The sequence below is a fragment of the Ursus arctos genome, unplaced genomic scaffold (genome assembly GCF_023065955.2).
Source record: "Ursus arctos isolate Adak ecotype North America unplaced genomic scaffold, UrsArc2.0 scaffold_3, whole genome shotgun sequence".
NCBI lineage: Eukaryota > Metazoa > Chordata > Mammalia > Carnivora > Ursidae > Ursus > Ursus arctos.
This window is the reverse complement of record NW_026622985.1, coordinates 20,091,752-20,112,419: the sequence shown is the minus strand read 5'-3', so window position 1 is coordinate 20,112,419 and position 20,668 is coordinate 20,091,752. Positions and strand designations below refer to the sequence as shown.

The 20,668-nt window shown below is 39.7% G+C and overlaps 2 protein-coding genes across 3 annotated transcripts in view; one reads left to right on the top strand and one right to left on the bottom strand.

The window, feature by feature from the left end:
• The window catches only part of FAM185A (family with sequence similarity 185 member A), a 91,226-nt gene that overhangs the window by 60,709 nt on the left and 9,849 nt on the right, over nucleotides 1-20,668 (top strand). The window contains exon 8 of one of the 2 annotated variants that reach the window (XM_026504226.4): nucleotides 10,128-10,203. In XM_026504226.4, coding sequence (XP_026360011.3) covers nucleotides 10,128-10,203 — 76 coding nt within the window. Of the gene's footprint in view, nucleotides 1-10,127; nucleotides 12,478-20,668 lie in introns of those variants that run through there. The other variant, XM_026504212.4, reaches the window with a different exon arrangement.
• Nucleotides 2,225-20,668, bottom strand: part of FBXL13 (F-box and leucine rich repeat protein 13) — a 209,662-nt gene continuing 191,218 nt past the window's right edge. The window contains exons 19-21 of the mRNA XM_026504143.4: nucleotides 16,948-17,082; nucleotides 10,901-11,064; nucleotides 2,225-2,426 (exon numbers count right to left, since the gene is read on the bottom strand). Of these exons, the coding sequence (XP_026359928.4) occupies nucleotides 2,237-2,426; nucleotides 10,901-11,064; nucleotides 16,948-17,082 (489 nt within the window). The 3' untranslated portion in view covers nucleotides 2,225-2,236. The remainder of the gene's footprint in view (nucleotides 2,427-10,900; nucleotides 11,065-16,947; nucleotides 17,083-20,668) is intronic.

The window sequence follows — 20,668 nt, the reverse complement described above, 5'->3', positions numbered from 1 at the left end:
AGCAGTGGCAAGGATATAGAGTAAAAGGAGCTCTCTTGCACTGTCGGTGGGAATGCAAACTGGTGCAGGCGCTGTGGAAGACAATGCAGAGCTTTCTCAAAAAATTAAAAATAGGGGTGCCTGGGTGGGGTAGTCAGTTAAGCGTCTGCCTTCGGCTCAGGTCACAATGCCAGGGTCCTGGGATAGAGCCCCGTGTCGGGCTCTCTGCGCAGCACGAGCCTGCTTCTCCCTCTCCCTTCCTCTCCCCCTGCTTGTACTCTCTGTCAAATAAATAAAATATTTTTTTTTAAAAATGAATGAAATCTTACCATTTGCAACAACATGGTTGTAGCTAAAGAGTTTTTTTAAAGGGTGCAGTGTTTGTTTGTTTTTTTAAGATTTTATTTATTTGAGAGAGAGCGAGCACATGGGGGGGGAGGGAGAGGGAAAAGCAGACTTCCTGCTAAGTAGGGAGCCACATAGGGCTCCATCCCAGGAGCCTGGGATCATGACCTGAGCCAAAGGCAGACACTTAACTGACTGAGCCACCCAGGCACCCCTGGAGCTAGAGAGTATTATGCTAAGTGAAATAAGTCAGAGAAAAACGAATACCGTATGATTTCATTCATATGTGGAATTGAAGAAACAAATGAAGGAAGAAAAAAGACAAATGTAAAAACAGACTCTTAACTATACGGAACAAACTGATGGTTACCAGAGGGGAGGTGGGTGGGTGGATGGGTGAAATAGGTGAAGGGAATTAAGAGTACACTTGCCGGGGCGCCTGGGTGGCACAGTGGTTAAAGCGTCTGCCTTCGGCTCAGGGCGTGATCCCGGCGTTCTGGGATCGAGCCCCACATCAGGCTCCTCCGCTATGAGCCTGCTTCTTCCCCTCCCACTCCCCCTGCTTGTGTTCCCTCTCTCGCTGGCTGTCTCTATCTCTGTCAAATAAATAAATAAAATCTTAAAAAAAAAAAAGTACACTTGCCATGATGAGCACTTAGTAATATATGGAATTATTGAATCACAATATTCTACACCTAAAATTAAGATAACACTGTATGTTAACTACACAGGAATTAAAATTAAAAGAAGAAAGATAAGTAATGGAGAAAATAGAAAGGTTAAAAGACTGATCCAATATTACCAACACAGCTTGTTCGTGGCAGTCAGAACAGAGTTGTGCTTTTTTCCTGGACTCTATCAACAGGAGTATCACATAATACCAAATAATGGTAATACTAGCATGTGATCATTTGAATTCTGTAGTTATTATCTTTTACCAGAGTAGTAAAAATCCATAGATGAAAGCTTATTAAAAATAATGAGATACACAATAACCCATACCTCTAAGCATAAAATCAGGAGAGCATCTTTTTTGACATAGCATAGTTCTTAAAATTCCTCTGTAGCACCAATGTGATTAAAAGATCATTCTGAAACATTGCAGGGACATCCTATCAATTCACAAGTAATTGATGTTTCATAGCATTTATCCGTGACTGTTTAGTCAAATGTGGAGGTCAGTCCAGAGTTAAGTGGCATTTAGTTCTTATTGTTAAATATCTGGAAATAACAAGAAAGCCTTGTTTCCTTTAAAAAATTATGTCTGTACTGGGGCGCCTGGGTGGCTCAGCCGTTAAGCGTCTCGCTTTGGCTCAAGTCATGATCCCAGCATTCTGGGATCACACGCCCGCATCGGGCTCCCTGCTCAGTGGGAAGCCTGCTTCTCCCTCTCCCACTCCCCCTGCTTGTGTTCCCTCTCTCGCTTCCTCTCTCTGTCAAATAAATAAAATCTTTTCAAAAAAATTATGTCTATACTTTTTATATCGTCACAGATTCTTAAAATCATTGCCCCAGCTCAAACTGTTATGCTGACTTGTATGACCATCTCTGCTTTCTTTTGTAAAGAAAAGCTTCTAAATTCCTTGTTAAAAACGTCACATTTTTCAGGGTTGTTTTATATAACTGTAACCTTAGATTTGATAATCTCATCAGAACTATTTGTTTGATGAAGGTAAATTTAAGTGGGAAAAATTACATAGTAGTAGCAATCCTTGATTTGGCTTTTTAAAAAAAAATCATGATTAAACCAATTAGAAGAACTAATACTGTATTTAGAAATATTTGTAGTTGAAGTAAAAGTCAGGAGATGATTTGCTGCTTGTTTTCACTGTTGAGATCTAGGTGGTAAAAATACTTGCTTCAGATGAAGTTACCACGTTCTGGATTTTTTGTTCTTGCTTGAGGCTGAAGGTCATACTCCTTCCTCTTCACTACTGTGTGTTGACTCTGCCACTGTGACTTGTTCATCTCCTTTAAGTGGTGTTATCTCGTGTTGTTTTTTAAGGGGCTTGCCTTCATAATCATAGCCAAACCAAAGTGGAGGATCATTAGGGTTATATTCCTGCTGCTGAACTATAGATGACATTCTCTTCGCTGCCTCCCTGCAATAACAGTGATTCACATTAGCCAGTTGCAGAAGTAGTTACTAGTACAGAATTTTCAAACTAGAGCAAATTTGTAGTTAAAGAACAGTCACAAGTCAAATGAATTTCTCAGTTCTTTGCAGTCCTGAGAGGTAGGGTAAGGGTAATTATGCAAATATTGAGGGTCCCAAAGCTTAAGTAGCTCAGTAGCTCTCTGATTCAGCCAGTGCAGAGATTAACAAGACTCCGTGATGGGTAAGGAAGCTATGCATGGCAATGGAGTGGGAACACTGAGGGCACTCTGTAGTGCCCTTGAGTGAGCCTTCTGCCTGGTATTTCCAGTTTCTTTGGTGAGGGAGTACCCTAACCAGCCAACCTGTGAAGTCCTACCATGCGGAAGCTCTTAACCCAGAGTCCACAGATCCCTATTGGATAGATGGATGAACTTCAGGGAGGTCCATGAATTCCCTGAAAATTCATGCAGTTTTGTACCTAATATACATTTTTCTGAGGAGAGGGTTTATGGCTTTCATCAAACTCTCAAAGGTGTCAGTGACCAAAATGATTAAAAATACTATTACTGCCTTTCTTAGGAAGAAGTAAGGAAGAAAGCAAAAAAAAGCATCTAAAAGTCATTCTGGACCCCAATTTTAAGATGGGGGTGGGGGGTTTCCACTCTCAAGCAATTCTTAGCAGCTTTAACGATTTAACTTAATTCTGACACTACCTACCCAGAGATAGTGTCAGATTCCATAGGTTAAAGGCTCAGTCTCACTAGACTGCCCTCCACTTTAGATACCAATTGCATACAGGTTGTCACTCAGGCTTCTGACTGACCAGCTGTAGAGCAGAAGTTCCAACAATCCCCACCCCCACCCCCACCCCCGCCCTTCTTGGTTTCAATCAATTTGCTAGAGTTGTTCACAGAACTCAAGAGAAACATTTTGCTTACTGGATCACTGGTGTATTATAAAAGGGTATAACTCAGGAATAGCCAGATGGAAGAGATAAATAGGACAGGGTGTGGGGAAAGGGTGTGGAGTTTCCATGCCCTCTCAAGGTGCACCACTCCCCAAAATCTACGCACATTAACCAACCCCGGAAGCTGTCCAAACCCTGTCCCGTTAGGATTTTGTGAAGGCTTCATTATGTAGACATGTTTGATGAAATCATTGGCCATTTGGTGATTGGTTTCATCTCCACCCTCTCCCCTCCCTGGAAATCAGAGGGTGAGACTGAAAGTTCCATTCCTCTGTTCATGGTTGGTTTCCCTAGCTTCCATCCTAAGGTGCTTTCCAAAAGTCACCTCATTAACATAAACCCTGTTGTGGTGGAAAGGAGTTTGTTATAAATAACAAGACACCTATTTAATCTTTATGTCTCTAAACTGATTTCAGGAATGGGGGATGAGACCAAATGTGACAAAAGATGTCCTCATTGCTCTTATTGCCCAGGAAATTCCTAGGGTTTGGGGAGCCAAGAACCGTGAAGGAAGACCAAATATATATTGGTCATCTAAATGACCAAAATCTATTTCTCATAATATCACAATATCACAGCATGAGAAAAAAAAAACAGTATATCTAACTTGAAAATGCCTTTTCAAGGGTAGAACAATGACATTTTTCTAGGAAGTTGGTTTGAATGTTGAGATCAGTACTTAAAAAAAAAAGTAACTGGCAACTTTTATAGGATCAGAAATGAGTAATGGTGTTTGCCCATGAAGGAGCTACTTTGCCCGCTATTACCATATATTACATTGAGTTATTAATTGCAAAGGTCTGGAAACAGTCATTGATAAAGAAGCTGGTATTACCACATGCTTTGAGTTAAATTTGTGCTCAATGGCTATATGAGTTCAGACAGCACAATGAAATTGGAAAAGGCTGAGATGCATCAGTTGTTTAAAATGCTATTTCATTTGAACCAAATTTTAGATGTATTAAAATAATTATAACCAAACTCAACAGGGAGACAACCATAGCATTGCTGATTCCATCTCTTACCACATTGCTTTTGGCATATATAATTGCACTCACATAAAACAAAAACAAAAACAAAACAAAAAAAACATGCAAGTTTAAAGAACAATATGAGTAAAAGCAAATTATACAAATTTCTAGTTCTGAGCCACCAATCCTATGGACGAAAACTTGACAAACAAGTGTCTTCTCTTTAGAGAAGTAGTTATTCTCAAATTTGAATGATAAGTTTATGGTCAAAGATGAAGTTTTGCATTCTGTTAATGTTTAAGTTTTTTTTAAGTGTGGTCCTACATTTGAAACTTTTTATATGATCTTTATATGTCCTCTAAATAGGACATCATTATGCAGTAATAGTAGTGTTCTATCTTTAGCTTTCCATTTTCTTCTGAAGATTATTCTCCCTTTCCAATTCTATGGAGTTGAGATTGCCTTGTCTTTGAGGGTGTTTTGTTTTGCCTTGAGTACTTACTGCAACATAATACCAAATGTTGAGGGATTCTGAGGTATAAAATATTGGCACCATCAGTTTCAAATATAAAACACTACCCTAGACAACAGAGCTTCATTGTTACTTACCCTTCACCCCATGTCTGCCTATTTAAACTCGATCCATCTTTCAAAATTTCAAACCAATACAGTCTCTTTAAAGACCCAAAGCCAAGCCCTTCCTCCTCTGAGCTCTATAAGAAGTTGATCTTGGAGTTAATTACTTTCCAATACATAGCTTCATGGCGTTAATTTTTTATAATTTTAAACTTTATTATTTTCCTTTTGTTTAAGAAGGTAGTAAGTTGTTTAAGGGTGTATTCCATTTCTTTGTGTCTTCAGTGACAACCAAAACAAGACATTTTCAGCAGTTTACACCAACAAGGGAAGCCCTTTTTGCTTTCTTCTGCAGGTTTGTTTGAGGCATTTATAGGTTACTATTCCCACCTTCTTGCCCTCTGCATCCCAAACAGCAGAGCTCTGGACATGCACACTGTAGTTCAGTTGTTGGTCATGATTCAGTGTCACTGAAGATAAGACCAGTACAATTACAGGCAACAATGGTCTTAACCTTTAGGAAAAGGATGAGTTTGGGGAGTAAAAGATTTGTAAGTAATTGGCCAAAGTATATGTAACCTTTGGCCTCAGAAGAGCAACAGTTTTTGAGAGGTCTGGTAACTGGTAGGAGGATAAGTACACTTAATGCTGATTGGTAACATTTAAATAATGGGTCATATAGTTCCTCAGTCAGCTACAAGCCAGGGTAAATTAGATGATAATTAGGGCAAACAATGGGAGTTGGGGTAAATAACAAGAAAGTTGTGAATACTGAATCCTCAATACAGACAAGAAAAATAGGGAATGAATAGGGAAGAGCACTCATCAGATGCAATGCGATGGGACAGAATCAAAACGAGTTTCCTATTGAGCACAATCCATAGGGGAAGTACCCAATGGTATATGCTGTTAACTTAAGCAAAGAGCAATTTTATTTAAGATAAAAAATAAGTTTATTTGAGAATAACAGAGGAATTGCTATTCAGGACAAGCAAGCTATGGTAAACCATAGGCAAGTCCAAAAAAGAAGAAGGGAAGGTCAACTTTTATTATGTTTTAGGAGGAAATTGGGGAGGGTTGTTTTCAACAATAGTTTATTGGAGAAGAACAAGAGTTTGAGGTTATGGCAGTTTCTCATTGACTGCAAGTGGTAGTCAGTGCATTGTTGCTGGGGCAGAGAGGGATCTTCCTTCCTTTTCTGAAACGGAGGAGATAAAATTCCTCTGAAAAATGTCCTCCCTTGTTGAAATACAGTTGACCCTTGAACAAAACAAGGGTTAAGGGTACTGACCCCTTATTTCTTGGCTCTATGCCACCCTTACCTTAGCTCTTAGTGATAAGCACTGCTCTTTGTTCGACTCATAGTCACCTTCAGTGGAACTAAACATCCGAAGGTCCCCTGACCATTGGAGGTGATGCTTACAGACCAGAGATGAATGAAGGATCAGGTCTGAGACCCCTTCTTCCCTTCCCTTCTTCCCCCAGTTTCAAAAGCCAGGAGGTTAAGGCTTTGTATAGTTAGAGTGTTTCTAAGGAGTATCTTTAAGCGTGTAGGCTTTCACAGGAAGGGTAATGGGAAAAAAAACTGAAAATCTGAATCTGTCCTGGGGCAAATCTAGGATTATTAGAATTTGAATGCCAGTGTAGACTATTCCCTAATCCACTTCTCTCCACCTTTTAGAAAATCGTTAGCCCATGAACTAGCTGTCCTGACCACCTTACTTGGACCTTTGGCATCCATAATCTTAGGACTAACTGCTAAGACTCAGGACCTGGCCAAGAGAACAGACAAGCATGGTTACTGCCAGCAAATATCTCTGAGTTCTTTTTGACACATCCTGTTTTTCTGTGTGTGTTTGCACACATGTACTTTTGAAGAGTATCCAGGAACTTGAAAATGTAGAAACTGAATGTTCCTGCCAAAAAGAACACACACACTCTCTCTTTCTCTCTTTTAAAGTAGTTTGGTGTCCAGGTATGGTCAATATATGGGAGCTACGAAATACTGAAAAGAAAATGTATGGTTAGGAATTACTATGTGTTCTAAATTTCTTAGAGTACATATGGAATCCTCTGAGTCCCTTTCACTCTGGCTTGACCTAAGTGACTGTAAGGTCCTTGGACCTTATAGGAGATGCTTTGGGAACCGAACCAGTGTGCTGCAGTGGTTAGTTGTCATTACTCATTTAAGTTGGTGAGACAGGTTTCTCTGGATCAATATAGAACGTGATTTTCAAAGTGATATGGCACAAAGAGTTGTGAAGTATCACATTAAATGTTTAATAATAATGAGGTACTGAATTTTGTAAGTGATTTTTGGGTTTTCTAAATTAAAGGAGATTTAAGGTTATTCCTATAATAGCATTACTTGCCCGCACACACATTTCCTCCTAGTTTCTTGAGTAGGCAAGAAAGGGTGGGGGGTGTTGGAGCCAACACAAAGACTGCTGGCAATCAGCAGCCTATCACATTTATGCATCAGCAAGTAAACTGGGCATACAGAACTCATGTCTCCCCTTATTGATCAAGTCCTTTGAATGTTAGAGCTTTCAAAAAGCTTGAAAATCAGTAATCTAAAGGCAAAAGAGCAACATAGTAATGATTAAGATAGGTACGAAGTATGGCTCTGCCTTTTATTTGTTTGACCTTGGGACTTATTTAAACTGCTTAAACCAGTTTCCTTATTCATTTTTATGGTAATGGGGGTATGTATGAGGATTAGATAAGATAGTAAACATCAAATAGGATTAACACAATACATAGCAAATAATAATTGTTAAGTAATATTATTTGTTCATATAATAACATTCAGTAGCTCCAGATCACAAAGGTCTTTCCCCAAAGATTTTTCCATGAGCTGGACAAAAGAACTCTGATGAGAGTTTTATTTCCTAGCAACAGACTTCTCGGGGTACCTGGCTAGTAATTCATGCTGCCAGCAACTGCTTACAGAAGGCCTTCAAGAAATCTCTGCACTGCTCTTTGGGGCTCTAAAGGCCACCAAGACTCTACTCATCTCTTTACAGTTGAAAGTTTTGGACTCTGGACACCAAAATGTCAGAAAGGGCCCTTTATTCTTTGCTAATTATAGACTTAATGTCTCTTTTACCTCTCTGTGGTTCAGACCCTCCTGGGTTGTAGACCATTGTTAGGGTCTTTTTCCCTCTCTCCCACTATGCCTTTCCTCCTCTCCATTGACTTTTGTGTTTTTCCCACAGAAGCCCATACTTTGAAAGGCTGGTTGTACACAATTCCTTCAAATCTAAACAATTAGATATTCTTGTCATGTTTATGATCATAGTTGCTACTTATTCCTCCTTGAATTAAAGGAACCTAGATTATGTCTCCACATGATGCTTCTGGAATGACTTCTTGTGATCTCTTTAGGCTCTGGGGTTGGTAGAATGACAGCATATCTCATGCTGAAAGCTCTCTTGCAAAAGATCTGTAGCCTATTTTCTCATTGACCAAAAGTTTGCTACTCCCCCGGTTTAACTGGACAGGCGTCTTTGATCTGCAAAGCTGGTACAATATTTTTAGAGTCCATTGAATATGGGGGAATTTTTACATAGAAGACTTTCCTCTGATAGCTATAATTGGACTTTAAGAGCCACATATGCAATGTTTTTATGTTCAAATGGGATCAAACGTGTGGGAGTCCAACACTTTGTGATTCAAATCCATTTTCCTCTATCCCAACTACCAAATGTTCCGTTGCACCCAGACAAAACAGTCACTGCAGTTGAGGGAGCCACATTAGCCCTGGTAAGAGCAAACAACTCTGCTTTTTTGGAGTGAACATAGATAGGTAAGCAATTAGATATCATCATGAGCTTGAGTCTTCAAAGGCCCACCCAAGGATTTAAGTGGAGAAGGAATCTGCTTTATAGTCCTTAGAGCTGACTCCAAACAAACCTGACCCTGGTCAGGCCTTAACACTTCCCAAATCAAAGTTTTCAGTACCAGGTATTTTGGGAGCTCCTTGGCTAAAAAACTGTACCCCATCCTAGAAGCTGTAAGTCAAGACAAGTACTCGGAGCCTTACTGGTCCAAATGCTGATACTCTCCAAACCACTCTACGGTGGGGACTGCCCTTTTTTATTGCTAAACAAAGATAGAATCAGAGGACTATAGGCCTCTTTCCTACTGGGACTTGGCAGGGGTGGGCCTATGAGGAAGACTGATGTGGTTTGGCCATTTTAGACAACGAAATAGACAAAAGCCAGTTAGTTCCCCTCTAAGCGTTCGGACCATGTCTCTGCTTCTTGCTTGTAGGAAGAGCCAGGCTTGGTGGTAGAAGACGAGAGAGACGTTGGCTGTCCTAGCTTAGGTAAAGGAATTTTTCATAGATCCAGCTAGTTAATGAGAATTTTGCATTGGGTTTGGGGGGCCAAGCCTAGCTAGTAGTCTTATTTTGCCTTATTTGGTTATCTTCGCCTATTTTTTACCTAGTGACCTTGAAGAAGAGTGAGCAGTCAAAGGCAGGATAAGGATATTACCAGATATTTTGGGTCGTCTTAACCAAATACCATTATTTATCACACCTTAATATCCGATACCATAATTAGGTTCACAGAGGCCCGTGCCAGACAGTCTCCATTCATTCTTACTTAAAATCCCACTTATGAGCAGTTAGTGATATTACCTCCCCAAAATAGTGATTGTCAAAATACAATCAGAAGATTAGAAGCCAAACTCCTTTGTGTAATATGTTATTCATGCATTGTCATCTTACCCAAAGTTGTCTGTTTAATGATATGACAAGGCTGGCAGGGACTCCCAGGACCTTATTTCATGGTATCCCTTTTCAATGAAGTTAATAGTATCTGTATCAGTCATCCCCAGACCTACTAAGTAGGGTTGAGTCTCTACTCCTCTTCAAAAATTTTCAGACCTGCTTCTTTTTTTTCTGACCCAGTTTCAGTGGGCTGCCCTCCCCCAAGCAGGCCTGGGCCCAGTGAGAGTGACTATTTTACAAGTAATAATTTTTGTGTGTGATTTTTTTTTTTATTTCATTTTAACACATACAGCCCTGGATCAGAAACCATTTCTTCCTCAGGCTTCAAGTGAGCAGATCTCATAGTTCAGTTTATGCCAGGACTGCTTACTTAAGAAAGTTCCTCCATGAAATATATGTGCTTAGAACACATTATACTTTGACAATATTAATTCTTAGTATTCCGTTTTCTAGCCTGCAGAAGAGAACCAGACCTTCAGGGATTGGTCAAGAATTCTCATTTTGAACACTCCACAGGTTACTTCATCAGGTCAGTTAAAACTTGCACATTTTTACTCTCCATCAATAGGAAAAAAACTAAACAATGAAGCAAATAACTGCTTTATATTTAAAAACTCATAGGGTAGACACCTGAGACCTTCTACTTGTATAGATTGCTTATTTACCCAACTTTTGCTATAGTGGAAATATTTTGCCAGTTGCAGGAATGAGCATGGTCCTGATGCGGTCAAGCCAGAATACTTTACCCTCAGCTCTAGCTCTTACAGGAAATCCCTAAATGAGTAACAACTATCAAGCAAATAGCTTTGAGAGGGATGGGGCTTAGGGTAACCATTAGTAATTTATACTCAATTGTTAACTGGTTTAATCTAATTATTTTTAGCACCTAGGGGAGATTAACTGAATGGAAATATTTTGAGAGATGAGTAGAGGAAGAGGTGATGATAGTTCTACAAGGAGTAGAGTGAAGACTTTGAACACCTGCATGGTCAAGGAAAGGGAAGTGCTTGGAATAGAAGGGCTACTGGGAAATGGATAGAAAACCACAAAGACCATTTTAGAAGAGTGCTTCATAACGTTCAGCTCAAAATGTTGCCTATTAGGCAAAAAATAGAATGAAACTTCATAACTCTGAGAGCCACTCTGTAGTACAAATGTCATAGTCACGTATTCTGCTTTCTCAGAAAGTAGTTCTCAAAGCTTTTCATATTCAGGTTCATACTCACTTAGAAATACATCTGCAGTATTGCATCTTAAGGATTCGAAGTTGTTTGCAGCCTCTCTGAAGGTCCTCCAGCATTTGGTCAGTAAGCAGGATACACCCAGAAATATCCAAAATGTGCAAGTAATGGCATTTTGCCGATAACATCTCCATCGCTGAGTCCGTAATCTGAACACACAGCCAAAGTTAAGTACTGATTATTCCAATGAACTCCATCCCAGGGAAGAATAGTGTACTAATCAATTTGGGCTGCTGTAACAAAATGCCATAGACTGGATAGTTTAAACAGTAGACATTTGTTTCTCACAGTCCTAGAAGCTGAGAAGTCCAAGATTAGGTTACCCACAGACTGAAAGTCTGGTGAGGACCCTCTTCCAAGTTTGCAGATGGCTACTTTCTTGCTGTATCTTCACAGAGCAGAGAGAGAGCTCTAGTTTCTTCCTGTTCTTATAAGGACAGTAATTCCATCATGGTGGCTCTGCACTCATGACCTCAATCTAAACCTCATTACCTCCCAAAGCCTTACCTCCTAATACTATCACATTGAGAATGAGGGTTTCAACATATGAATGGGTGGGGGGGCAAAAACTCAGTCTGTAACAACCGGTATCAGAACTCTTGCCAGCTTGTCATGTGATGGGCCTATAACTCACGTTAGTGATTTAACTGTTTCCAGAACAGTAAAATTATGTTTCAGGTGGCACCAATAGACTTTGTGATCTTGCTGTTATTTTCATTTTAGAGTTCTCTGTTTTGGATTGGTAACTTCATCGAAATTTCCTTAATACTTACAAGTAATACTTGTCACACTAATGTGAACAATTTATGAAATGCTGCCATAATAGGATTTGGCTTTAAACTTGAATCCACTCTAAGGCTTCATCAATTTAGAAACATAGGTATAATAATATAACATGTTACAAAAACTATAAAAAATATATATCCTCTGAAGTTAACCTGCAGACAAGGTCGGATTGCTCTGTGAAGGAATCTGGACATCACTGATGGTTTGTGTGTACAGTAACATGGTTCGGGAAAGGGACAAGGCAAGACAGATGTTTGTAGGCAGGGGAAGAGAGAGCAGAAGCCACAGAGACTACATGAATCTTACTCAGAAATTCTGCTGAGAGTTCCAGCATCTTGAGAGTTTGCCCAGATGTTCTGCAGAGATAATTCAACTGTACTTCTTAGATTATTTTACTTACTCAGGGTCTAGCTTTTGAATTCATAGCTGAACTGCGACTTGCTGTAGAATCAACAAGATGACATTCCTCAAAGGAATTTTTTTCCAACTGGATTTAATTTCTCATTTTAAATGTTTGAACACTCTAAAAAACATGCCATGAGGCTTGGCTCTTGTTTTTAATATAAAGTTGAGGGAAGTATGCAGAAAACCCTTCAGTTTGAAATGTATACTTTCTGTGTTTGGGAAAATAGATTTTGTCATTGTCTAAGCATGGCCTGTTTTCAGAACATGCATAGGACCAAGGTTTAACATTGCGCCTGATTCTCACAAAAATGCCTTCAGACATTGCTACCATACTATATTGTCTCCGAGGATCTGATGTCATTGAAAAGAAATAGAAATTGTAGAGAAAAAGAAAGATAGTGAGAGGATGGAAAAGACTAGGACAGGTAGAGTTCAGAGAGCTAGGTTTTATTGATTCTGAAGGAGTAAAAAAGTAGTCCTACATTTCCCACAGATCAGAAGCTCAAGATGTTCAGTGACTGAACTGACGTTGTTGGGACTTAACGGGGCCGGGAACTCGAGGTGGAGGTGACTGGCTAAATTTTTAACTCCCAGATACAAGATCCTAACAGTCCTACTGAGCAGAGATTGTTATTCCCATTTTAGTGCTGGGTAAGGTGGGGTCACGGTACTCCTTACGACTTAGAGGTGGGCTGGTTGCAAGGAAGAGCTGGCCTTCCAGGAGGTGGATAAGGTGACCATTCAAGATTGATTCGTGGCCTTTTGAGAAACCTAGCCTAGGATGATGAGCCAGACACTGACGTGTTTCATGGCTCATCAAAACCCACTTAGGTGGAAATGTCACACTGTGTGTCAACTATACTGGAAGTTAAAGTAAAATCAGATTTAATTTAAAAAAGCAATGTAGGGGCGTCTGGGTGGCTCAGTCCACTAAGGGGCTGCCTTTGGCTCAGGTCATGATCTCAGCATCCTGGGATCGAGCCCCACATCGGGCTTCCTGCTCAGCAGGGAGCCTGCTTCTCTCTTTCCCTCTGCCTGCTGTTCTGCCTCCTTGTGCTCTCTCTCTCTCTGTCAAATAAATAAATAAATAAATAAATAAATAAATAAATCTTTAAAAAGCAATGTAGGTGGAATATATTAAACTGGACCCATAGCCTTATGATTTCTCAGTGAGGAGTATTCCATTGGAATTATGTTACCACATCTTCTGAATCAGAATACTTACTTGACCCACAAAGATAGTAAAGTTAAGCCCTTCTTCTCTCTTACACTGAGGTTCTGGAATAATCTACTCCCCTTCCCTTTTTTCACCCTAGATCTTTGATATAGGTTTATTCGTTTTATAATATCTTGTTTCTAACATCCTCCTTAGTTTCTAGGCACAAGACAGTATCCACCTCACAGTTTATAGCAGGAGCGTCTCCTTACCAAAAGGAAACAAAACAAAACAAAACAAAAAACCCAAAATCAAACAAACAAAAAATCCTCTGCCCCAATTCCTAGTCTCACTGGAGTCTTTACTTCTCTCATTCTCCTACTTTTCCCCCTAATTAGTAGAGCCACTAAAAAGCCCATTTCCCATCTGTGCCTGCTTTATGGCCAGGGTCATTCCCAAGGAGCCATGTGTTGTCCATGTGTCTATGTGTCTGTGCACAAATGAAAACAAGAACTCTGCAGAGGGTCCATGGTCAGTGCTGCTAAGTGTGCTTAGTTCCTTGACCCACTTCTAGAACCAGATGATGCTGACTAGAAAGACATTTGGTTTCTCTAGTTCTTTTTTTTTTTTTTTAAGATTTTATTTATTTATTTGACAGAGAGAGAATGAGAGAAGAGAGAGAGCACAAGCAGGGGGAAAGGCAGGCAGAGGGAGAAGAAAGCTCCCCGCTGAGCAGGGAGACCGATGTGGGCTCGATCCCAGGACCCTAAGATGATGACCTAAGCTGAAGGCAGACGCTCAACCGACTGAGCCATCCAGGTGCCCTGGTTTTTCTAGTTCTAAACAAGTACATTATTAAACAAAAATTTTGCTCTGAACTTTCTAGATTAATTTTGTCATGATTTACCACATCTTTTCCCCCACTGCCTCCTCTTCCTTACTACAGCACAAATACCTATGGAGGAATTAGGAGGTTCTAGCTTCACTCTCTTAATCCACTCACCGCACCAAACTAAATGGCTGAGAAGCTGAATTTTTGACTAGCTGGAATGTAGGGCATCTTGAAAGTTTCATGCTTTACTAATAAGAAGCCCATTAGTGTGCACAATGGAAGACAACACGATTGTTCTTGGTCTTGTAATTTCTGAGGATTTTTTTTAAAGATTTTTTTTATTTTTTTCCCTCTGCATATTTTTCTTCCTCCAAGTTTTTTCTCTTAATCTGTTTCAGTCTCTATCTTCCACTTCAGACGCTTTTCTGTTATGTCTGGTAATCCTTGACTGTCAGCCATTTATCAATAGCAAAAGGGCTAAACACTGATTAGAATGTCTGAGTGCATGACGTGGGTGTTCTCTACCTAAAGCTTCAATGGTTAGATGGATGATTAGTTGATAAACCCCCAAATGTCAATATTTTTCTGTCTTTCATCCTGTGCTAGTCAGAGTCTCCAGAAAAGAAGCTTTCAGTCTCCTGCCTGGAGGGAAAAATCTGGCAGCCACATTCTGGATGCTGTGTTGGAAGAGTGCTTGAGTGTCTCTACATTCAGCATTCAGTCACTTAATTCCTGTTTTCACCTTTGTACTCAAACTCTCAGTTATACATAGTATCTCCTAGCCCAGCAACCCTCTGTTTTTTAGGGTTTTGGGTTTTTTTTTTAAGATTTATTCATTCATTTGAGAGAGAGAGAGAGAGAGCGAGCACGCGTGCATGGGTACATGCATGAGTGGGGGGAGGAGCAGAGGGAGAGAATCCTCAAGAGACTCCCCACTGAGCTCTGAGCCAGATACCTCCACCCATGAGATCATGACCTGAGCCAAAACCAAGACTTGGATACTTAATCAACTGAGCCACCCAGGGTCCCCCCCCAGCAACCTTCTGTTTTTACTATCTGTAGAACAAATAGTAGAGCAATTTTGCCGCTCCCCCCCGCAAGGACATTTGGCAATATCTGGAGACATTTTTCATTGTCATGATAAGGGGGTGTAGGGGACCAGGTGCTATGGACACATACTGGGGAGAGGGCAAGGATGCTGTTAAACATTCTACAGAGCACAGAATAAACCCCCAGTACAAAGAATTATCTCATCCAAAATATCAATAATGCCAGGGTTGAGAAATCTGGGATATCTAGGGGCGCCTGGGTGAATCAGTCGTTAAGTATCTGCCTTCAGCTTGGGTCCTGATCCCGGGGTTCTGGGATTGGGTCCCACATCGGGCTCCTTGCTTAGCGGGGAATCTGCTTCTCCCTCTCCCTCTGCTGCTCCCCCTGCTTCTGCGCTCTCTCTGTCAAATAAATAAGATCTTAAAAAAAAAATCTGGGAAATCTAGGAAATAAATATCTAACCTTTTGGTGAAGGTAGGGAAGGGCAGGTGCCCAGGGGTGTGAAGTTGTGGGGGGGAGGAATCTAGGTATCTGTCTATATTTCTCAAGAACTTTTAACCCAGTCTTCCTCATTTTAGCCACCCTCTTAACCCAGTTCCAGGGGTAAACAGTGCTACCAAATTTGAAGATCATGGTATAAATCAGTTTTCCCCCCAGCTTTCTCTACTGTTGGCTTAGGATTCAAAGCTGTCTCTAGTCTGCTGAATTATTCAATCTATTTTCAGACTTCCAAAGTTTTCTAGCTCTTGTCTTCTCTCCTGTTTTCCCTATCAACATGGGCTCTCGGCCTTCTTCTGCAGTTCTGTAGGTTTTCAAGAGGGAATATACACAAATTATATATATATATTCAGTCTGCCATATTAATCCAGAATCAGAGATCTCTATTTCTTGACATGGAGATATGTCCATAGTGTATTAAGAGAAAAGAAAGTAGGCTATAACGTATTTTGGAAAGTGTGATTCTATTCTTTAAAAAAAGGACAAAACATAAATATTCTATAATGATTTCTAATCTCTGTGTACATAGAAAAATATTCTAGAAGATTTAATATAAAATGCCAACAACAGTTATGTCTGGATGGTAGTATGACAACAGATTTTTGCTTTCTTCTTTTTGTTTTTATATGTAGTCCAAAGATTTTACAATAAGTACATATTTCTTTTATAAAAACAGATGTTGGAAAAATTATCAAACACTGGAAATAAGAAAAGGTGATTATATATCTTTTCAGTGTAATACTGAAACATTGCTTAACAGGCCCACGAGAGGAATTTTCAGTAAGGAATTATGCCATACTAATTACCATCGACTAAGGCCCAAACTCAGTGAAGTTACATGTTGTAGCTTGTTATATTTTTGTCCAGGAGAATTGTAAATTATTTCTATCTGGTAGGAACTTTAACTCCAAGGTTATGGGCTTAGTACCTTAGAGGACATTAACTAATTTTGGATCCAACCCAACAATCATATTCCAACATTCTTTTTCTTTCATTCCTATAAATACTCTTTGAGCAAATGCTCCATGAACTGGTTTTACCATTTTGCTGGTTCTCTCCTTAATGAATTAAATAAACCTTAGACACATTTTCATATTTGAACGAGAATTGTTTTTAACTTTTTGAAAATTCTGCTTTGAAACAAATGAAATCATAAAGCTATTTCCAATTTGGGGAAAGAAAAAAAATGTAACGAATACCTCAGACATAACAAAGAAAATGCGTTCTGTGATGCGTCTGACCCCAGCTGCTACCCTTTGTCCATGCTTCTGCTGGACACGTCTGAACTCTGACTCGTGCACGTACCTGAGGACAACCAGCAACGCTGAGAGATGTGAGGTGAATGCAGTAAATGGCCAGTGCTTTAACAATCTCATCTGTCAGCTGGGGGCAGTAAGAGACATCCAAGTGTTCTAAGATCAGTGAGCCTTTGCAGAATGCCTGCAAGAAATTCCAAAGTCAGAGGGTTTCTTTTTTTTCTCTTTTTTTCTCTTAGCCTTTATTCAAATGTCGTGTGCATCTGGAGCTACCTTACCCATAGCAGTTTACTTAGTATGCAGTTCAGTCCCTGAAATAGAGATGTGTTACATCTTGCTGGGGGGGGGGGGGGGAAGTGGGGGGGGGACGATTACATCCAAATTTTTTTTAAAACAAAAGACATTCACATACCAGCTTAACAGCTTAGTAATATTCAATTCCTGTTAACAGAATTTGGTTTTCCTGGATTTAGTGCTAATGAGATTTTACCCAGGTAGTTAGTAATTATTAGAGTTATATTCAGCCACATGACTGGAGGAAAAGGAATCTGGAGGAGAGAATTAGATGGGAGACACTCTGGGGTTGATGGTGTTAATGTAACAGAAAGACCACGGTCTTTGGAATCAGGTAGACCTGAGTTTTAATTTCATTTCCACCACTGATTAGCTCTGAAACCTTAGCAAGTCACTCATTTTTCTGAGCCTCAGTTTCTTCTTTTTTAAATCAGGGAAAGTAGTATCTACCCTCTAGCATTGTTCTGAAATACCAAAATGTTCATCTGAAATTTTTAGGGCCATCAAAGGCCTGAAAATCATTGGAAATTCTTCCCTTTACCTTAGTAGTTCTTAATTTTCATTCCCACTTTTCAGTTAAAAAACAAGAACTGACAGGGCGCCTGGGTGGCTCAGTTGTTAAGCGTCTGCCTTCGGCTCAGGGCGTGATCCCACGGTCCTGGGATCGAGCCCCACATCGGGCTCCTCCGCTGGGAGCCTGCTTCTCCCTCTCCCACTCCCCCGCTTGTGTTCCCTCTCTTGCTGGCTGTCTCTCTGTCATATAAATAAATAAAATCTTTAAAAAAAAATACAAGAACTGTGTGAAAAAAATCCGTGAGGAAATAACATTCAAGAGTTTACAACCCAGCAATTATACAAAAACAAAATGATCCACAAAAGTAAACCAAATACTAGTTGTAAAAATATCCTAAGTCAAGATGAGTAGGAATTGGAAACCATGACCAATTCAAAATATACTAATACTGTACTTATAAAAGTCCCTCCCCCAAATTATAAAAATTAGAAATTATCAACATGTGCTCACTCTAGAGGTTTTGCCTCATTGAGAAGCAGCTCCGATTCTTAGGATACTAAATTAGAGACCTCAGTAAATGATAGTTTACAATTAATTTTAGTTATAAATACAACTAGTGAGTTCAGAACTGAGGGAAGGGCCTGGTCTGTTGGAACCCTTGATGGCCATCCAGATGACTCCAGAGGTAAGAACACCAGTGGGATTCCCTCCCACTGAATATGCTAATTTCCCATCATTTTTAGCCCGAAGGAAGACTGGAAAGAACTAGTCAGCCCACTATTTTCTTTAGCAAGTTAGTAAAAGAGCGAAAATTTCCAAGAGAGGCAGTTTAGCATAGGAGGCAAAAGATAGTACTAAAAGATATTGGTGATTTAACCCTCAATCACTATCTTTTCCTGACCACAGTAATCAACAGTGATTCCTCTTTCCTCTGACCTCATGTGGAACTTGTCTTTTTCAATTGATTCAGCAGTTACAGTACTTGACTTATTCCTGTATTGTGGCTAACTAACTACTAACTGACTTGACTTATTCCTATATTGTGTCTTATCTAGCAACTAAGCGGTGTCAAAAATTGGAAGGGGCAGCTTGTCAGGAGATAGTGAGGTCCCTGTCATTGGGGATAATCAAATATAGAGTGCACACCCAGTGGTGGTGCAGAGGAGAATCTGGCTTTGAAGGATTGGAATTATTGGTCTTGAATGTCAGCTTGGAAATTCAACAAGTTTTTCAGTGCAAATGCAGGAAGTCTCTCAGAGGTATCATATGGAACTCTACTAGCTTTTTTTATTTGTTTCAGAGGTAGAATTTAGTGATTCATCAGTTGCCTATAACACCCAGCGCTCATTACATCAAGTGCCCTCCTTAATACCCATCATCCAAGTATCCCTTCCTCCCTCCTGTCTCCCCTCCAGCAATCCTCAGTTTGTTTCCCAGAGTTCAGTGTCTCTTATGGTTTGCCTCCCTTTCAATTTTCATCTTATTTTTTTTTTAAGATTTTATTTATTTATTTGACAGAGATAGAGACAGCCAGCGGGAGAGGGAACACAAGCAGGGGGAGTGGGAGAGGAAGCAGCAGGCTCACAGCAGAGAAGCCTGATGTGGGGCTCGATCCCATAATGCCAGGATCACGCCCTGAGCTGAAGGCAGACGCTTAACCACTGTGCCACCCAGGCGCCCCACAATTTTCATCTTATTTTATTTTTTCTTTCCTTCCCCTATGTTCATCTGTTTTGTTTCTTAAATTCCACATATGAGTGAAATCATATCATATTTGTCTTTCTCTGAGTGACTTATTTCACTTAATATAATACCCTCTAATTCCATCCACATCGTCGCAAATGTCAAGATTTCTTTTTTTTTTTTTTGATGACTGAGTAGTATTTCGTGGTGTGTGTGTGTGTGTGTGTGTGTGTGTGTGTGTACACACACCACATCTTCTTTATCCATTCATCAGTTGATGGACATCTGGGCTCCTTCCATAGTTTGGCTATTGTGGACGTTGCTGCTATAAACATGGGGGTGCATGTGCCCCTTCAAATCACTATGTTTGTATCCTTTGAATAAATACCTAGTAGTGCAATTGCTGGGTCATAGAGTAGTTCTATTATTAACTTCTTGAGGAACCTCCATACTATTTTCCAGAGTGGCTGCACCAGCTTGCATTCCCACCAACAGTGTGAGAGGGTTCCCCTTTCTCCACATCCTTGCCAACATCTGTTGTTTCCTGAATTGTTAATTTTTCTGCTAGCTTTTTATACCCCCTTCACAAGCATCATATTTATAATTCGATAGGTTCTCTCTATATATTAGTTGGTTGGTCCATCCTTTGTAAGTGTCTTCAAGAATACAAAGAATTTGTTTTTTTTAAAGAATTCTGTTTTAATAATATAGGAATTTTTATGTCACAAGGAGTAGGATAACATTGTTTTCTACTTAGAGAATGGACAGAGTCCAGGGAACCAGAGAAAATTTAAAGCAAGAAGGAATATTTAAACTAAGAATAATTTATTAAAAGATGAAGTGAGCTTTAAAGGCAGATTCAAGGCGCTTAGTGTCTGAAAACCCTTTCAGTTACATGTTACATCTGTCAGTGTTTTGGACTGCTTGAATCAGTTCTGCTTTAAGCCTTTTTAAAACCTCTAATATTCTTTGAAGTTAAACTTTCTCAGAGGTTTTAAAATTAAAGAATAACTTATAAAAATGTATCAGAAGGTCTATGATACATTCATGGTAGCATTCTCATCCATGGAAAATCTGAGGCAGAACGATTGGTCTCAGACTTTTTGCTTGGCATAAGTCAGTGCAGATCCGAGAAGTCAGTCAGAACTTCTCTTTTCTTTATAATTCATATTTTCCTTTAGAGACATGTAAGTCTTAAGTAACTTAAGTCTGCAGACATGTTTCAACATAATCACTCATCATGAAATTCCATTTCTCCCCTACAGATAAGATTATTTTA